We start from the raw sequence: 21,004 nt of genomic DNA, 5'->3' as shown, positions 1-21,004 counted from the left end.
TGCAAATGTTGTAGGGACCTATCATAAGCAAGCATGGCCGTGTATATGACATTCACAACTGTCATCTCTTGAAGATGTACATGTAACATGTACACTGTATATGTATTTGTTGACATCCAAAGCACTGTGTAATAGTGCTACTTTGTATGTTTCCTTGTCAATAGCTCACGGTTTGTTTTTTTCCTACTTTGTAACTTTGTAACAAATGTGAACATGTCAGGTCCAAGACCAATCCATCCTTTGTTCTCTTTTGTATTCCAAAGCAATAGCTATAAGAGATGTCAAAAACATTTTATGAATTAAGTTGTAACACAGTACTACTGCTTTACTTGTAATTTCTGATATGTATTTTACTAAACAAGTCTTCCTTGCCTGAGATGATAAAGTATACTACTTTTTTCTTTTGTTTTTGTTGTTCACCATTTTGCCTGCAGGTTGTGCTAAGAGATTTGTATTGATGTACAAGTATTAAGTTTGTCTTGGACATGTTTAGTATACTAGTTTGCACAGATATCAGTATCATTAGTGCGCAATAGTTTACACCCATGTCAGGGTACTCAGTAATACACTTGATGTATATCATGTCTTTGAGTAGTCGTCAACTTTCATGTTATGCTTTAAGGTAGAATATCAAAGTAGATATACAATGTACTTTCTCATGCTGAGTTTTCATTAGACTGTAAGGTACAAAATGTACTGTTTTGTATTAGAATATCATAATGCAGATGGTGTACATTTGTTGTGGTAGACTATTAACCAAGTGACTGAGGGTACACAGGTATAAAGTGAATCTTTCACCTTGGCTAGTCTCCTAGGCAGGTTTTTGAGGAACATCCATGCCTACACTGACTGTAGATGAATGATATGATACAGGGGAATATTGTAATAATGAGGACCTAAAATACCTTGCCAAATTTGGTTCCTCGCTGTATCAGCATGCAAAAAAAAAGAATCATGAGTTGGGACCTGCAAAGTCACCTTGTTTAAAGAGGGCTTTGTTATATCCAACCTCTCCGCAATGAGGTCCAGTGCTACTGTAGATTCTTGCTAATGAAGCAAAATATAAGATACATCTTTGTAGATACCAGGTTTTTATTCAGTACCTGGTATCTCACAGTGCTCATGTAGTCTTGGATGTATCGCAATACTATTATAAGCTGTGAAAGTTTACTCTGATTAAAGGGTCATGAAATACATTTTGAGCTATGTAAATTTTGTTCAGTGGCTGAAAAGTTGATTCGGATGTTTGTAAATTCTCAACTTTATAGAGACTAGCAGAATTCAAAATTACCAAAGCTTAATAAAGTCAGTGTCTGCTGAAAAGTGCATGCATACATGTGTGTAGAGGATAAAAAACAGTTAGGGCTCATGACAAAGAATTTGTGTAAAATCGTCATCACATTTATCTTCCAGTGATTTGTTTGTCCTTTGGACCAAAGATAGAGTAACATCTGTGTGTAAGAAAGGCAAGATATCAATTTTGTATTGATGATGATGATGATGGTGGTGGTGGTGGTGATGATGGTGATGTTGAAGATGATGATTTGCAAAAGTTAGAACCCACTTCTTGATATTGTACTCTTCAAGTGTTTACTTTCCTGCAATTTTACGAATTATTCAGATTTAATATGTAAGGAGTAATTCCTATCTATGCTCCGCTTCTCGCGTTTAAAGCTAGAATCTCCTCCAACATTCTTTCTTTCTGTGTTTGTTTTTGTGACCTTAATTCTGGCCAAATATTTAGTGCAACTGGTAAGAGCACTTTGTAGAAAACCATCTTAATGTTCACTTGAAGAAAATAAAGCTTCAGTATGAGTCAAGCATGAAAGTACAATGTATTTTAGCTCCAGTCATATATCGAGTCATGAAAATACATGTAAAAGCAAAAAGTTGCTTCAATTTCTGTTTGTATGTTGATTAGCTGCTCAAAATGTCTTAAGGTCAATTAAGATAAAACCATCAAACATCTCAAACTTTGCGTTGTTATGAACATGTGTTTTCTACTTTGAGAAATTTGCCTCAGATGTCATTGACTTTTTGCTGTCAAATAGAATTCTTTTTGTGACCCAATCTGCTTTGTTGCAAACTAGAGTGATATTTGTGTACATTTGTCATCCGTTGCAGCCACAAGCACCTATTGTAACTACACAGAGTTGTGAAATGTTGTGAGGACCTTTATGCTACAGTACATTCCTACCATGATGAGCACTATATGATAGACGAGTTGTCATGGGAAAGTGCATTGAACTCATTTTCTCTTCAAAATACTGATTTGAAATCAGGTTTCTCACCTGTCGAGAAGTATGATGAGTCATTCTAAAAATGTTGAACACTCTTCAAAATCTGAAATTTAATAACTATCGGCTGATCTCTGTAATGTCTTGATCACTGGAAGTCAAATACACTATTCAGCAGAAAATACATTGTATCACTGTAATATATGTAGGCCTACACTGTATCCTCAATCACTTAAATTGTGTGTTGTTTTCTGTCACAAGAGCTTTAAATCAGTGTAGTAGTGTACAGTTCATGTGTTACATATGGGCTGTACAGAAAATGTTGCATTTTGATGAAATACTGTTCCTTGATGTGACCATGACAGCATTGTACATTGTACATGTATTTGAGAAATGTAGTCACCATTCATCATATCAAATTCACATTTTATTCTTTACAAGCATTTTCATATCCATGGCTCTTTCATCAAGGAATTGATAGTTTGTCACTGTAGGATGAGTTGAGAATCAGTCTTGTAGCCCAATGACAGTTTGTTAGAGAGATTGGCATATTAACTGGCTTTCTTTCTGTGCAGATCAAGATATGTCCTGAAACTCAATAAAATTGGCGTTGAGTAATTCTCCATAATATCCATTTTGTGTAAAAGTTGCTTGCTTTTTATTGGAATTTGGCATTGTTGAGTTGCCTAATGTATATTACTGCACACTTGTATAATAATGTATTGTGTTTTACAGGGTCTCAACAGAATACAGATGCACATCTCTAGCTTGGAAAGTTATGTTTGGTTTTTTGTGTGTGTTGGAGTACTAGAAAGTACATCATAGGTCAAGCTATCCAGAATAATTCACAAAATATTTGAGTCACTAACAAACTACATGTACATGTACCATCAAATGCTAGACAAAAACTTCCATTGATGCATGTATTGGGTATTTAACTCCTTATGTGCCACGTTCGCATGCCCGACTCGGTCGACAGTGGGGTGTGTCAAGTGTGCATATTCTGCTCAAATGCACAAACCCGCCAGAATTAATCGATAAATCGCCACATTCCACCTTTGTATGAAAACGTTTCTCGTGATTCCCTTCTTGTCACATGTAGCTTGCATTTTATGTGGTACAGTGTAATTGACTATCAAGCGATGTTCCCTACCGGATTTGCGAGTACATTCTGAGTTACATGTCCACGGTAACAACAATCTATAAAAGTTACACAAATTTGAAAAAAAGAATGTTTTCCCAAATCATAACTGTTGCTGGCTCAGAATAATGTGGCACACAGGGGGTTTAGACCATTGCACATAAAGAGTTAGAGAAAATTTATAATTTCACAAGGAAACTATGTGTTTTGCCCTCTGTCTGTGATAATTTGTCTAGTCGCTCACACGGAAAAGCAAAACTGACATTGATTACAGATATTAATATTATGATATAAATTTCTTGCTTATAGGGAAAGTTGGTGCACATTTCTTGTAGGCCCTGTCACGAGTCAAAATCTACTTTTCATTCATTAGTCCAAGAATGCTTGTGCAATACTTTCAACACACACAACTACTTATACACACATGTACTGTTTACTTATAAACACATTTATTCCTGTATCATAAATAAATAGTAGATAACAGTTATGGAATGAATACAGTACTATCATTACATGAAAATGAATCCATAAATCTGTCAAACGAATTCATGCCTAGATTATGAAGTGTAAACTACTTCCACACAGCAATACAGACATAAAACAATGGCCCAACTTTAAACAGCATACAATAAATGATAACCTGTATGTCATTCTTAGCTGTTAAGAACCTTGTATCAAACTAAAATAGAAAATAGAAAAACAGGGGGAAAGAAAGCAAGCCACAAATACACAACACAATAACTAGTGTGGTCCCTAAGTGCTAGGTCTCTTGATATCACTAATCAATTTTTCCCCATGTCACTACACAACACTGATTAGGCCATCATGGCATTCAGTCAAATAGTGCGGTCAACTCTGTTTACCCGTTGAAGATGAGTCCAAAGAATACTCGGGCAGGTGTCTGAGCAATACATGTTACAGCAAAATCAGCCCATCCTCAACGGGTTAAAAAGGAAGCTGTTCCTGTGAAAATGTTGGTACATTCGTAGTCGTACTATAACTCTTACTTCTGATGCTTGGTGTTGTAGACATACAGCATGTATCAGGATATACAATCTACCTACCAGTTCAAAGCAGGATAACATGGGATTTTAGAGGCTTTCTGAAACTGGAATCAAATTGGCTTTGCAAAAATATTGTAGTCTTTATTTCATTCTCGATTTCTTAGAGAGGAAATAAGCAACAACTACGAAAGAGCCCAAAGAGCCCTTTAAAAGTCTTTTAAGAGTAGGCCTACTCAAAGTGTTTAATCCAATGGTTGTGTCCTAAAGGTAAGGCACTTTATCCACCTAGGATTGTCCTTTGGAGGACTTCCCTCACTTGAGTTTTCAATCAAGTGATTGCTTGCTTACAAACATTTAGCTGCTTCTTCAGCAACCACATAAAATAAAAAAATAAATGGGGTATTAAATAAACTTGGACTAAAAAACAATGCATTTCTAGCTTGGCAAGTTGTGGCTAAGTGAATGGGCAGCAGAGGAAGGTTTAACTGGATGTTTGAAGCTGTTGTTTGAGTTCCCAGAGACATCTCATCTTGGTCTAGCAGGCGACACCCTTCCACTCCTGTGGTATGACTGCTGATAGCTCTCCATGCTGCTACTTCCTGCTCAAGAAAACCAGGAAACACAGGAAAAAAAAAAGATATTTCCTTGAAAACCATGGCACAACTTGAGTGACAATAACAGCTAATTTGGATGAGGTTGCCTTAGAAACTGTTTCCTGTTAGACTGCACACATTTTTTTCATATTACCAACTGCTCATACACAATCTACTTGGACTAAAGCTTCTGAAAAGTTTGTGAAGACCATGCCAATAACAGACTGCCTACACATAATGCCTACACACAGGTTTACAACAAACAAAAAATTTGAGAAGTGGTAAAATGGATACACTTAGAATAAATAGTGGGCCACCAACAGCTGCCAGCTGTTCTATGCTTGTTAAATGCAGAACAAAACTTTTCCTGTTTCTACTTCGCAGTAAATTTACAACGTTGTATAATAAGCATAACAGACTCTTGAAAAGTAACATCTTGCATTGATACATAATATATATATATACATATTATATATGTATATTCCATTGATATGAAATTAACATCACATATGACCAGAAAAAAAAAAATTATACTGCAAAGAAAAGAGAGAGTACAAAATGGGTCCTAGGATTTCTTTGAGTAGCACCAACAGACAAAACATGTACAGTTGCACTTCAATACAATCATCCTGTAATAACAGAACTTCCTTACAGGCATTTACACTACATTTACATTTACATGAATGCTGAAAGAGCCATGTTGAAAAATAACATACATGCAACCCACACAAAGAGTTCACATGCATATCCATGTTTTCCCACCCTAAAGAAATGCCTACAATGTACGCTGTACGGTAAAAGTGGACATTTTCTTGGTGTGGAAGTTTTTGCATATTTTGTGCTACCAGAAACTAGCGTAGAAATAAAAGCATGCAAATATCTTTGCTTGTTATACAAAATAACTACCACTGTGTAATGTCTTGATTCTGTGCAATTAAAAACAAGCAAAATTCATCTTACTCTGCAGAGCACAAAAAAATTACTCACACAAAATATATCCACTTTTACAGTACATCATATACAGTGTACTCACTCCTTTGGGTGATGTGGGAAGTTCTTGTCTTTGGAACTGGAATGGATGATTCTATGGAAGCTTTGAAGAGAAAAAAAAAAGAGAGGAGAATTAAACACAAAAATAAATAGGTAGAAAACATAAATATGAAACAGTGAAAGTACATGTATCTCATAATGCATCCTAATGCTCCTTGAAAGGAAAGGTATTTTGCACCATGTCAAAATGGTAAGAGCAACAATCATGACAGATGCCAAACTTCATGATAAATAGGTTAACAAAAGAACAAATGGCTGACCTCAACAAACTTGGTATGAAAATGTCTTGGTCTGTCTATTCACCTGGTATGCTGTGCCTCTGTGTCTGCCTGCCTCTTGGAGCTATTACTGGTGATTGGTCACCACTCCCTTTAATATGTGGGTAACATTTAAAGGAGTGAATAGAACAGGCTTTATTATCAACAAAAACAGATCCTATTCAAATGTTCACATCACATTCAGTCATGATAATTTAAAATTTTTGATATAGCTGCACAACTGACAAAACAAATTTTTCTTTGGTCCAAGTGAATGCATTGTTGTTTTTTATGTCATCTGATTACTGATTTAACAAAGTACTTCACACAATCAACACACTTTTTAAAATATGTGTGCCTTGGACCTCTGACAACCAAGTTTTCACTAATCAGTGTGAAAATACGATGAGGAAGAGCTAGTTCTTTTGTTGTCACAACAATAAAATTCCTACTTGATACAAGAATATGTTACTAGTGAAGGCCAGCTCAATATTTCAAAGCTGACCTTTATTTGTGTCCAAGACAAGAACTGTTTCTTGCCCTGCTATCAAGATTTCATTCAAATTACAATAAATGGAGCAAAATTCAGCTCCTTGTTCCTTATTTCACAGCTATAGTTTTGACTGACATTATGACAGCAAAAACCAATATTTTCTAAAATGCCTGCCATATCTTTTAGAAAGTCAACCGATATCAGATAAAATGTAGATAATAATGGACTGTACCTAATACAAACAATAATCATACACCATGTGTGGTACCTCTCCAGCAATAATACAGTGAACACGTAAAGCTATCTCCGTTTGTAAAAATAGGGATCACCTTTGAAGGTGACTAAATGCTTAATAAAGCTTCGGATGTATTCTAAATGCTCAATCCATTTGTTAAGAAGACCTTGAACTTTAAAAGCACACAAAAATAAGGCCTAGCTCCTGTCCTAACTGATATTCCTACAAGGAAAAAAAAAAAAAAAAAAGGAAATGAGAGGAGCTAATGAAATATACCTGAGAGAACACTGCCTTGTCTCTTCTTGACGGGTCCTCGCTGGATTTGCCTGGCCCTAGAGCCAAAGCCAAGGCACTGAAGAGTTTCTGTCATGTAGCGGTGAGTTGGAGACACACAGCACACCACCAGCAGCTTGGCATCACCTCCTGTTCATATCATGGGTTAATAAAGTTTTATTCACTAAGGGTAAGCTCTTCAGTTTCACCACTGCTCTTCCATCAGGTCCTACCATTACCCCAGCACTGCCTGATAGCTATCTATACACCTGGGCTAGAAGGGGCATCATGGAGAAAACCTTTTTTTCTGAAAATATTCTTTTACAGAGGTGTTAGGAAGCAAGTACATTATTGGGAAAGTGCTGGGCAGGTGGGGGGGGGGGGGGGGTGGGAAGGGGTATGGAGGAGGACAGTGTAAAACATAGTTACAATTTGTACATGTAGTTCACGAAGATACATATCTTATGAAATTTACAGAATCAAAGTTAATATTGGCAATGGGTAAGGTAGGTCAAAATCTTGAATCACAGTTCAGAAATAGCTTATTAACAATCCATTTTAGTTTTGCCATGTTTTCGGGAATGCAAGACATGAATGAATTGGAAGAAAAGAGGGAGCAAAAATCTCACTACAAAAACCGAAATGCATTACAGTGGAGTCAAGCTGTGGAATTAAGAATGATTGTCTGGAGGACTTGATGTGTTACCTATAGAGTCCTGAAGAAGGTGAGTGAGTCTGGAGTTCCTGTAAGGCACATGACCTCTGCCCTCTGCCAAGGCTGCAAGGACATCAGCCAACGCTGAGAGGCTTCTGTTGATATGAGATGTCTCTCGGAGGGCGGATCCCTTCACTCCAGACATTCCTATGGTGAGATTAAAGTTTGGCTTAGTCCATTCAAACCTATACATTACTGTACAAGCTGTTATTTTTGCATACATATATTTTCCCAAATGAGGTTACAGACATTTTCACCAGATGTTGTTTTCATGAATTGACACAAGGCTATCGTAAGTGCTCTATTCTCCTAACGCATGGTGACATTTTCATGTTTTGTTAAATTTGCGGTCTAACAGTGATTCGCAAAATTCCTGAAAATTAAACCCTTGCAGAAAATAGCAGCATATACAGTATACTAGGGCTGCAAATGTACACTATGCTTTGAATTTATCCATACTGTCTTCACATTGTAACACACAAAAAACATTAATGCACTATTAGAGCACAGATTCTTATGATGATAATTTTGTTTAGCATTGTACAAACAAATGCAATTTTGACAATGTTATGTGGAGCTATAATGCTTGAATGAAAAGGCTCACAGACAAGTCCGTGTAAATATAACGTCCCAGATAGACAGATGATTGTGGAAGCTTACCCACACACTCACTGCCAGCGAGATCTACCAGCTGAAGTTTGGTTCGTATGACCTCTGACCTCTGCTCCTCATGTAGGGATGATGAGAGAGATGGAGACTGACTCCGGGATCTTGTGCCTGGTCTAAAGACATGACAGGAAGAAGGGGTCACTTCTCATTCATAAATTTAGCCAGACATGGGTGTTACATACAAATTCATGATACTGGTGTGAATTGACCACATGCCATAAAAACTCAACACTGACATTTTGTGTACTTTAAAACAGAAACACTGTCCTCTATACAGCTTTGTACATACCAATATTTGTGTTCATGATATTGTCATCACTGTATGGACAGAAATTAACTTCTAAAAAAAAAAGTGCAATGCAAAGTACCTTGGCAATTTTTCAGTTGTAAATTGGTACAAATTGTGAAAAAAAACACACTACTGTATCAGTAAAAGCATACAACTTATACAGAACCCTGCAATGTATTTGAAAACTTCTAGGTCTAGAAATCCAAAAGGTCACACGGGCAAGGTTGTGTTTGTCTTTCATTTCTTCAGTTTGTTTGTTAGAACAGTCCTCTCATGCTAACCTTGTTTGGTAACTCTCACTCATATCATTAAGGTCAATCTTTCTCGACCAGTTTTCATCTTCTTTTCCTCTACATCTTCCTTGCACTGCAAGCAGGGAACTTGAGAGTTTTCACTAATAAACCAGGTGTCAACTTAAAACATGTTCCTTTCCCTGGTGCATACCATGCTTATTGGTTATCATTATCCAAAATGACAGTAATTCCAACAGGAAACATTTCTCTGTAGCAGGCACTTAACATATCAAAGAATGACATCCTTGAAATGTTGTTGGTCATCCTGCTTTCATCGCAGTAACCGGACAACAAAGTGACCTTTACTTCAGTCCGAGACATCTACATCTAGATCTATCTATGTACCCTCTGTGTCTGAATCTCACACAGCATTCACAGGGGTACCTTGTCTACCTGACAATCTCACCTGTGTGACGGCGACTGAATGATGGTGACCGTCAGAGTGACCACTAGGTGGGACCGGCTGGAGTGGGCGTGGACTTGAGTAGCATCCTCATGGCGGTGGGTCAGCCCATGCCGGACTAGGTCAACAATCTCTACAGCCGTTGTGACAGGCCTTTAAAATAAATTAGAGGAAAAAGAGCCTATACAGTACTGTATGTTTGTATTTCGATATCCCAGTGTGCTTTTATTGTATCAGTATCTACACTACGGTGTATACTCTGTATAAAGGATTGTACTGTTGAACCTGTCTATAGCAGCTACCAACATGAGGCAAAATGAGTGATCTTTATAGACAGGTGGCAACTATAGACAGGTTTCTCAACTGTACAACACACATGTACAAATATGAGCTGAGGTAGTTATGTGTACGGATGTGAATGAGTTATTAATAGTGTTTTGTACATTGAAAAATGTTGTTTATTAGTGATCCCATTATTGCACATTAGGGTACATACAGCAAGCAAGCTTTTCAAGAGTGTATTACTAATCCTGAATGATGGGTGAATGCATTTACTATGATGACAATAGATAGTTATTATACAGAACTTTACAACACATGCTTTGTACACCTATTCTACTTTTTTCCTACCCCCCCCCAAAAAAAAAAAAAATATATAATAATAATAATAATAATAAATAAATAAAGTCAAACCCCAAAGATGTAAGATAAGATTTTCTCTTAATCTCTACTTCTCATATATTCACAAGCCATGCCTCCAAATTCAATTAAAATCTGAAAAAAAAAACCTCAACAAAAACTACCATGCAAACAATTTACGAATCATGACTGAATAAACAAATGTCATTTTCTTGTATTCATTCACTTAAAATCAAAGGTAGAATAATGAGCAAAATTGTACTTCAAAATGGAACATAATTCAACTTTATAGATGCTTGTAAAGTTTCACAAACTGCTGTAAAGAAAGATCATAGTACATATAAAGTATACATCATTCTCTCTGCTCTACTGCGTGTAGGTGGTCACTGACGCTGTAGTCCTCCTCCAGCCCCTTCTGTCATCAAACAAATGCAGCAATGCGGATTCTCTTTTGCCAGTGAAGTAATTTAGACTGCCTTATTGGAATTGCCTGCAGATGACAATATTCACAACCTTACGGAGTCAGCTGTGCCCATCTATGTAACACAAATCTCACCTTTGTGTTAGAGAAGGGACTTCCATGGACCCATCGTCTCCTGTGTAGATCCCATGCCTTGAGCTGGCTGAGTTCAGGGCTAAAAGGTCACGGATGTCATTGTTATATACTTCTACCACTGAGACTTCGACTTGGTGTGAATTGGGCTTTTCTCTCAGCAGTCTGAACAAACAAAAAATAAAACATTCAGCAAGAAAACATAGAATGATAAACACAAAATAAGAGCATAAAATCCAGTCAAAGTGACAATCACATTATCATCATCGGTATGCACAAACTATCTATAAACGGTGTAATACTGAATACTGAACAGATATACATACTAGCACTACCATAGTGTGAATGAATGGATTTTGATTCATGTTTTTGAGCATGGTTACTCAGGAAATCCACCACTTTGACTGTCATTATTTCCCCAGTAATATAGTTGGAAATTGCCACTTTCAGGTACTAGTTAAAGGACAAGTCCACCTTCATATACATTAGGATTGAGAGAATGCAGCAATATTAGTAGAACACATCAGTGAAAGTTTGAGGAAAGTCGGACAATCCGTTCAAAAGTTATGAATATTTTAAGCATCTGTGCAGTCACTGCTGGATGAGAAGACTACTACAGTGTATGATGTCACATGCGTACAACTATATAAGGAAAATAAAAAGAGAATTTCACAAAACTTTACTTTTTGAATAAAGTGCACATTTCTTTGACTTGCTACTGACGTATGTTAAGGGTAATATTATTCCCCCTGCCTTCTGAAAGAGAGAAGTTGAGTGTTCTTTTGTTATGCGAGCAAAATGGAAATATGTTGAATTTTCTTTATTCTTTCTTTATACCGTTGTACTCATGTGACATCACAAGCTTACTTAGTCTTTTCATCCAGCCGTGACTGAGCAGAAACTTCAAAAATTCATAACTTTTGAACGGATTGTCCGATTTTCCTCAAAATCTCACTGATGTGTTCTACTAATATTGCTGCATTCACTCAACCCACATGTCTATGAAGGTGAACTTGTCCTTTAACCTCCCTCTCCCCCTAATACACACTGGATAGTAGTATAATTGTGTGACAAGCCACCTATCACATCATAGTGATATAATCCTACACAAATGTATACAATATGTAACAGGTATTAACATGAATACTGGATATTTGTTCATTAGCAGCCATCTATGTCAATTAGCATTCAGGATTGAAGACAGTATTTGAATAGAAATGGCTTGCCTGAAAAGCTCCCTGGCAGCCCGTGGTATCACGCCATCCTCCTTGTTCTCATCAAGGATGGTACGAGATGAGGTCGGGTCGTGAGTATAGCGCCCTCCTAGCATGGTGTGGGTCTTACCACTGCCTGTCTGTCCGTAGGCCATGATGCATACGTTGTATCTGAACAATTACACAGAGTAAAAGTAGGAATGACATTGTGCTCCAGTGTACTTGTTACATTCAATCTTTTTATATTACACAAAATAACAGACGAACAAAGAAACAAACAAATAAAGGAAGGAAATCAAACAGGACTAAAATAACAAAAAGAACAAAATAAGTTGATAAAAGTCTGCATCATGTAACGTTAAAAACAATTACTGGTATCTGAAATACAATGTTGGTTTGGTTTGGATTGGGACCATCACAAACTGCACATGAAAGAAGGCTTGCTTTTACATCATATTTACCAATCCTCAATCTACATGTATATTATCCATGTATAGAAACCTAAACATAGTGTCACAATGCACATATTCTTTTGTCAGCCATATTTACATACACTGTATATAGCCACTGAAGATAAAGAGGAAAAATCAGAGTGCTGACAAGACTTTCAGTTGAGGGAGAGAGAAAGAAAAAAGTAAATGTAACATTATTGATAAGTAATCCCATCCCACCTGTGCAAATCAATGCTAGGAAATAATGATTACTTTTTTTCTGTGTGGGTGTATTGGCTGATCACAAATGGCAGTACATTTGCTTTTACTGCAGTGTTCCATACCTGCACATACACTGTATGGTGAATGAATGATAGATATTGTTACCGGCTAACGCCTGTCGCAATATCTATCATGCATTCACCATACATGTGTGTATGTGGGACACCAACGTAATGACGGATGTGATACCATGTCGGATCTGTCGACAGGATTTGCTGGCTCACAGAGTTGATGGGTACTGTATATTTGTACAATGATTGACATCACTTACAGTGAGCTATCAGAGCAATTACTTTTGATAGAATGTGTTTCTATTACCAAAAATTTTGATGGGTTTGTACTAATATAAAATCATGAGTGGAAAAATGAGCAAAGAAAATGGGATTCCATCGGGATTTGCACCCAAGACCTCCTGATTGCTATCCCGGTGCTCTACCGACTGAGCTAGACAGAAAGCCCTAGTACACTGTTCGTCCCAGAAACCCATAATTCTTAATGCTCGAATGGTCAGAAGCTATATCTAATTGCAGTGTGTATGTGTATGACACACATGCACACATTTGAACCGGACATAAACCAGATCAAAATTTTGCACTGTTCTCATGAAGGGTTTGCAAAAACTTAAAGGTAAAACATAAAATGGATGGCCAGCCACTTACCCATCAATGAGTGATGTGAGTAGAGGCTTCACTTCACTGAATACATCATCTTGGTCTTCAGTCTGGCTGTAAACCCTGCACGATATGAGGAAAGTACAGCACATCCCATTTGGGTTTAAAAGGTTGTCATCTGTGGTTTTGTATACATATCTAGAAAACAACAAACTTTACAAAAACATGCTATTAAACATTACTTTAAAAGGGCACGTAATACTGAAACCAAGAATTCAACTTTCATCAAACTGGTGCAACACACTCACAGTATAAAGGTAGTGAAAATTATAGTCACAAATGACCTATTGCAAGAAAACTGACTGATTAACTTCCGTGGGGATCTCTCCCTTCTGGCTGGGGTGTTTGGAGGGCTAGGGTGTTTGGATGGCTAGTGTGCCTTGAGAGCTTGGGAATTCAAAGGCATTTTTCCTCATCATCATAATTCAAAGAGTAGATTTGATAGAACAGTTTTTTTTCAGTTACAATCAAATAATGTAAGGGAATAGAAGGGCTCTTGAAGAGAGAAGGGTTACCACAATTGCCAGAACGAAACTCTTGCATCTATATTGGCTAATGTTAGCATTTACAATGAATTGATTTATTCACAAAAGGAATTCTTTGTAATGCAAAAATCTACTATAATTTCTTTCACATTCTAGATCCCTACATTTACAGGCTGTATGATCTCACCTTTCAAACTCAAATGTCCTGTTTATCTGGGGATGGCCAGGTCGACTACAAATCACTCCCATACTTTCCTGCACAAAGAGATAATAAAACCCTTGTTCAATACACATCAAATATCATGCGATCTGATATATTCCTTTCTTGGACTTTGGAATAATCCATAGATAATTAATGATGGCATGGGTTCTTCATGAGTCTGGAGATCAAACTGAATGTAATGTGTGTTTTTTTAAATATGATGTGCTTCCAAATGTTTTGGGTATTTGGAAATGGCACAAATTCAATAGGTAGTTATCTATAATTATGGGTCACACATTAATTAAAGTTTTATGTGGCTAATGATCCCCCTAATGATCCTGAGAAAAAGAAAAGTATACATTGACTACAATGCTCACTTCAATTTTTAATCATGTTCTTCTAACAATTTTTATAATTCCTCCAAAACACAACTGTCAACTTCATCTCACATCAATACAAAATTCACATCAAATAAAGCTGCACTGAGCTATACTCCTTTCCAATATATAGGCACCAAATAAGGCAGAGTACTGTACATGCACACTGTACGTACTCTGCAAAAGAGCACAAGTTTTGCATATCGAAAGAAATCATAACATTATTCCCTGATGATTCGTTGTGGAATTAAATCTATAATCTTTCTCTCTGTGATTTTGTTTAAAAATCTGTTATACCTACCTCATCAATCACATACACCACCTCTTCTGCAGTATCCCCCTGCCTGGATATGGGCAAACATTCAGGAGTCATTATAAACATACACTGATTAATTGAAAGAATAAAGACTGGGAAGATATACATTGGAGATCCTAACATGATGGAGACAGGGAAAAAGTTAGGGAAAAAGAGCCGTTGTTTCTACATGTCTGGCAAACTTCTATTGATAGTATTCAGAGTTCTTACCACATTGTCTGCCATAATCACAGGTACATTGTACAGCAGTCATACAGTAACACATTTACACATCCAACACATCTTTACATATCAAGCAATCCCCATTGTATAGCTCATTACATAGAAAGAAAGAATCAAAATCCTATATTCGTAATTACACCATTATGAAGCAGAGTGCTAAATTACCCTATGTGTGTGTGTGTGTGTCTCTCTCTCTCTCTCTCTCTGTTTGTTTGCATGCTTTTTTTCAGTGCCTGCATGGAGTGTGTGAGTGTGTTTGTGTGTGTTGACAAGATTTTTTGTCTCACATCGTCACTGGGGTGACAAGACCTCATATCTTCAAAATGTCAAATGTTCAGGATAGCAAAAAAACATGGTAGCCAAAGTACTATAACAAATGGGATTCCCTTTCCTTTGACATGCCATGGTGGCTTCATTTTGGAGGAAAGACAGCTACACGTAGGATTTGGACAGGACATCACATAACTGATTATCTTACCATTAATCCCAAAGTCATTTTCACCAAAATTTGAGATACAGGGTCTTGTCATCCCAGCGACAACATACCCTTTTTTGAATGAATCTGCTAGACTTTAATTCCCACCTGTTACTCAGTGTATTGGAGCCAGAGTGTTCCAGGTCATAGTCCAGGACAGGCCTCACTCGGCAGTGCACTCTAATGTTACCCCTCAGCTCCTGTGTAGAAAGGAAATACAACAAGCTTAATTCCTTTGTTACACCACAACTCTTTTATCTCTGACTACATATCATTCAATCATACTTTCAGGCCTACAAGCTGAAGTACTATGCCATTGATGTTGGGCTTAAAAAAGAGTACTACAGCTACAATGTACAAATGGCAGAGTTTCACCACTGAAGGAATAATAATTGCCATATCAATTGTAGCTTTGTGATCAACATACTACTGAACATGATAATCATTTTGTTGTTTCTTGGGAAACTGGGGTGGCAGAGAATACAGAAGAATAGAATTGTAGTAACTTGTTTTACCCTGCAATCACTGAAAATCATTAATTTTATGAAATTAGTGACACATGTGTGAAAGAACTACTATATGTCACACATGAAATACTTGTAGGATTCCATTACACTATTTGTGGCTTAAGATAGCACTTTAGTGCAGTAGGATGCAAGACACAATTATACACAGGTCTGTACAGTAGAAACAAACTACAGTACACTCTTAATGATCTCATATTAATCATTTGTCTACAGGATTGTTGCAGGTCCTGTTTAAGGTCTTTGAAAACATGGATTTTGTATGGAAAGGGTTAAACCGTGAAAACACATAAATTGACAATAGAGTGCACATTGATGAAAGGCTAACAGAGAAGGGTATCAGTATTTAAACTCACAACGATAGCATTGTGAAGTTCTCTTCTCCTTCCTTTCTCCTTCATGTATCTCTCCTGGGCCAGGGTCAGATTCTTCTCCAAGGTTCTCACTTCTTGCTGTAGCACTGTCAAGACAAGGGCATACAGCAAGCAACTTTGAAGTTTATAATCTTCACTGAGCACTCACTTCCAAGATTAGTTTTCTGTAGTAGGAGCCACGTGTCAAGACTTAACCTCAACACAATGAGATACAAAAATACAAACTGGCATATGAAGCATACATACACAATATACTCTTACACTCTCCAACAAAGATGAAGTAATTCCTAAAGAATCTTTGCTCAGGACTTTCAGGCTCTGTGTACACAGTTTGATGGAAATATTTCACAAACTTTAACTTCATTATATAAATGCACCAACACAGACAGTTTAGAATTTGATCAAGATCTAGGTTGGATTTAGAATCTTAGCTCAGTGCCCCGAGTACACAGTTTGATGAAAATATGTCACAAACTTGAACTTCATTATATAAATGCACAAACACAAACAGTTCAGAATTTGACCTAGATCTAGGTTGGATTTTTCTGGCCTTGAAGCAACACATGACAAAAAAGACCAAAGTGTCTAGTATTCTCAATCTACTCTCATACAGAAACAATAAATGGTGTGGAAAGAAGACTTTGAATCACACATATTTCTGCCATGTCTGATTTATCTTTATCACTTTATTTTTCTTGTGTACGATCATGGGCTAGTTGCCTAAAGTAACCATTAATAAATGAATTAATAAAAATAAATAAATTGTCCTTACGTCTGAAATCCATCTTATCTGCCTGCATTGAGTCTGTCAAGGTGTTCACTCTGTACATGGCCCAGTCAGAAATATCCTGCATCGCTGTGGTTGTCATGGTAACAGCAGAAGATCTCAGCATCCTCAGTTCACCTTTGATGTCCTAAGATTCCATAAAGCAAATCATAATTTTGAGATAGACATACCAAACATGATGCGGACTTGGATAAACACAACTTAAACAGCCCAAAATAGGTGGAGATAGAAATGACAGTCAACATTTTGTGCCATGAGACCCGTGTGATGCAACAAATGTCAAAACGAAACATACTCCAAAGCCCAATATGAAATCTCAGAATTACTCATAATTATCTTCCATGTCAGTTTACTTGTTTTAATCTTAAAACATGCAGAAATATCAAGGTTTTGTGCTCTTTTTTTTCTTAGCATTCCCATGTCTACAGCCATCTTCATGACATGGCATTTTTATCACATTTTTTTTTTTTTAGGTTTCATACCGTATTTGATATTTGCCATTAAAATAGGGAAGAAATCAGTGATTCTAAGCACTTACTCTGATCTGAGACAGAAGAAATCTCAGGTTTTCTGATCGATGTGACTCTCTTTGTCGGGCTGTGATGAGAGAAGTTTGAATGTCACATTCATCCTGTTTTTGTCTCTCCAACTGTCCTTGTAGCTTTAGTGAAACAAGAAGAAATAAAGGCAGTGAATGCAACTTAACAGGTACAAATATAGGTACACATTATTATAAACATACAAATATATCAAAAACAATTCAGAGTTGTTATCCATAATATGTCATTTACTTTGACTAAAATTATTATTTCTGTTAGAAAGTTATAATTGGTCTCATGACAATGAATATGATATTGATTGACACTGTCACTATAAATGTCTGTTTTCTTCACAACGCATTGAGCTTATTTTCACTCACTCAGTCACCCTTTAACCCGTTGTGGATGGGCTGATTTTGCTACAACACACATTTCTCATAGACACTTACGCGAGTATACTTGGGACTCGTCCTCAACAAGTTAATTAAGGAAGGCTGTTTGATAATCATTTTGTGAAACTTTGATCTCAGCAGTTCCAACCTTACATGTTTAATGACCAAACAAACAGAACAAACAGGTTCTGCACAATGCTCATCCACGGTCATTACTTGCTGACTTCCACATAATCTATTCACGCAACAGTTAAAGCCTTCTCAAATGCACCACAAGTCTAAATCAACATAGCATTGTAGACCATTAAGCACTGTGTGACAGATACAGCCATAAAAAGGGTGGAGCCCAACATTACGTGACATTCTGAAGAAGACTTACCTGGGCAAGTCTGAGGTACAGCATGGAGTTTTCAGTTTCCAGTGCTATGATTCTTTCATCTTTTTTCTACGGTAACAAATCAACAATGAATAGCAAATCAGAGAGCAGTAAAAAGGATGAACCAACACAAAATCAATACAGCTGCATTCTGTCTTGTCTCTTATCATGTTCATGACAGCTTTGTAGAAGTCCGTATTTGTCTAAAAAAAAAAAAAAAAAGAATAGAAAAGTTTGCTTATTTGAATGAGTGGCTGCAAATGCTGCAAGCATTAAAATCAATATATCAATTTATCTGTCCAGTCGATTCTTTGTTGGTAAATGCAAAACTTTTACTCGATCCCTTTTGATTTCAGTTAACACGTGCAAGCCGCCCATAATTCCACTATAATGCCATTCAAAATTTGACTGCCTGCTACATGTAGAAACCTAGGCACCAATATGTGACCCGCTACAACAAAATGATCCTAAAGTCGGGCGAGGTGGATTATTTGAAAATTACATGACACAATTCCCTAATAATTATCTTTCTGCTTTAAATTGATATATAACACATCTTATAAAGATAATCGGCTGCGGAGATATCGATGTTTAAAAGAGAGCATGTCGAGACGTCACGGAAATCACTGTTTCGAGAAAAGCGCCCTAAAAGTTCTCCTTGCGACGCAATCACAATCAGTCAGTATTCACCTCCGGACAATAGAAGGTAAGCCCTCGCAACCCCCGAAATGCTCATTTAAACACAACGTCGGCGGTCTCCTCACCGACCAATCAGTGACCAGAATGCCAGGAGAAGCGGCTGGGCATAGCACACCCCGCCCGCACGCTCCAGTCGACTGGGCAGTGTGCGAGCTTCACGCTTCGGTAAGCGGCAAGCAGCAAACTGACCAATGAGATCACTCTGGTCATTGTTAGGGGTGGAGCCTATGTGTGGCGCTCAATCCAAATGTTCGAACCAGTTTCTGCTTCATTGAAACGCCAAAAAACATGGCCCAGAAAAACGCTTTTTTTTTCGGTCTTTCCTTTCATCATTTTGCTTCAAAATTTTGACAGATGACAGAAGACATGTCAGACTCCAATAATATGTCAAATTCAGAATATCGTAAGTTTTGACCAATTTTGATGCTCTCACTTCAAACTCGATTTTCATGGCTTCGACCGTGCGCGACTTTAGGACCATTTTGTTGTAGCGGGTCACATATGCTTTTGCGCATGGTCGAACCTTGGTGCGGTTGCACATGCCGTATATTGCACTTCTAAGGGACCATGTCATTAAGGAATTTACATTGTAATGCAATGGTTAAAACTAACGAGGCGACAAAGTGAATCTATTAATCTTCCTCGTAAGTTCCACCTAAAAATAGCAGAATCATAATCAGCCACTGGGTACTATCATTATCATTAAAACATCTAGTGATCTACATGTACAATCACTGTAGCTGCAGCACGCAGGTTGCACCAATTTACAATTAAAGTTTCTTGATTAACTTTATCAAATGGCAAGGGCAGGCATTCATTCATTCGATTCATTATTTTCATTTTGCACAAAATGCAGTAACAGCAAGACATTCATACAAATAGAAAGTTTGGCAAGAGTTCCATGTGTACCCCCGCTAAAATTCAACAATAAAGGAAAACACTGACTCATTGACAATGTCATATTGTCGTCTCTGGACATTGAGTGTGATGAACTGAATCCAAACCCACTGCACACTAGGCACTTGCACTGGCGAGTGGCGTGTAAGTTGTCTAACATCTAGTAACATGACTCCTTGCACAGTGCACCCTCTTTCATAAGATACACTACTGTCAACTTCTACGTTTACCACATGTGATTTTCCCAGCTACCTACATAGGAAGGCATGATCATAAGCTCAAGTACATAATCCCAATCGCGACCATAGATGTGTTTAAATTTTCCTTTTTTCCCCGAGCTGTTAGAACCTGGAACCATCTGCCAGGACCTGTGGTCACAATTACCAACCCATTAACATTCAGAGAGGCTGCTCTTCCAGTCATCCGAGTGATGCAGCCTCCTGTTGGGTCACACATGCTCTAAGAAAAGATGCATGTTTTTTTTACTAGCACTATGCACCGTCACTTTTATTGTACATTAGTGACATTTAAAATCATCCTGTTCACCATGTCACCTCTCACTGACGCACGACACTTCTACCATCCCGGGATAGTTTCAAGGAACTGCTGAAAGGGATTACTACTTCAAGGTTCAAGGTTCAAGGACACCAGTCACAGAGCGTGGGACTAAGGCACTGAGCTTCAACTACAGTAAAAGACTGAAAAGTGATACATTCATCAACAAAAGATCGTAACTGTAAACGTAAATATATATAAAGAATAAGACTGCAATCCTACCTGCAGTTGTCTGTCACATTGCTTGACTTTTTCTGGTATAGCACTCCTAAATAAATCAAAACCAAGCGGCATTTTGACATAAACTATCGGTGGCTACTGAACCGTTAGTGTCTAGGCCTC

General features: G+C 37.4%; 1 protein-coding gene across 1 annotated transcript; it reads right to left on the bottom strand.

Annotated features, from left to right (window-relative positions):
* Positions 1-4,907: 4,907 nt before the first annotated feature.
* LOC139732281 (kinesin-like protein KIF25) lies at positions 4,908-20,956 on the bottom strand. Its single transcript, XM_071643154.1, has 18 exons — positions 20,885-20,956; positions 18,515-18,580; positions 17,743-17,865; positions 17,190-17,331; positions 16,400-16,503; positions 15,628-15,719; positions 14,808-14,850; positions 14,115-14,182; positions 13,431-13,505; positions 12,071-12,229; positions 10,848-11,009; positions 9,656-9,805; positions 8,659-8,780; positions 7,990-8,145; positions 7,287-7,433; positions 6,329-6,394; positions 6,009-6,068; positions 4,908-4,981 (listed from the first exon to the last, which is right to left on the bottom strand). Exons 1-18 carry the CDS (start codon positions 20,954-20,956, stop codon positions 4,908-4,910), a joined length of 1,881 nt encoding a protein of 626 aa, XP_071499255.1.
* Positions 20,957-21,004: the final 48 nt, after the last annotated feature.

This window comes from Diadema antillarum, unplaced genomic scaffold (genome assembly GCF_040938485.1).
Source record: "Diadema antillarum isolate AM-2024a unplaced genomic scaffold, OU_Dant_1.0 seq00000409_RagTag, whole genome shotgun sequence".
Taxonomy (NCBI): Eukaryota; Metazoa; Echinodermata; class Echinoidea; order Diadematoida; family Diadematidae; genus Diadema; species Diadema antillarum.
Note: the sequence above shows the minus strand (reverse complement) of the source record. Positions and strands in the feature narration are given on the sequence as shown.

What these genes read in the sequence shown, in the direction of transcription:
- LOC139732281 (XM_071643154.1), bottom strand. Translation starts at nt 20,956, where the DNA reads ATGCCGCTTGGTTTTGATTTATTTAGGAGTGCTATACCAGAAAAAGTC. An exon ending in AGATAAGATGGATTTCAGAC is followed by an intron (nt 16,504 to 17,189) that starts GTAAGGACAATT and finishes TTGTCTTGACAG; the next exon opens with TGCTACAGCAAGAAGTGAGA. An exon ending in ATTCAGTCGCCGTCACACAG is followed by an intron (nt 8,781 to 9,655) that starts GTGAGATTGTCA and finishes TCATGTCTTTAG; the next exon opens with ACCAGGCACAAGATCCCGGA.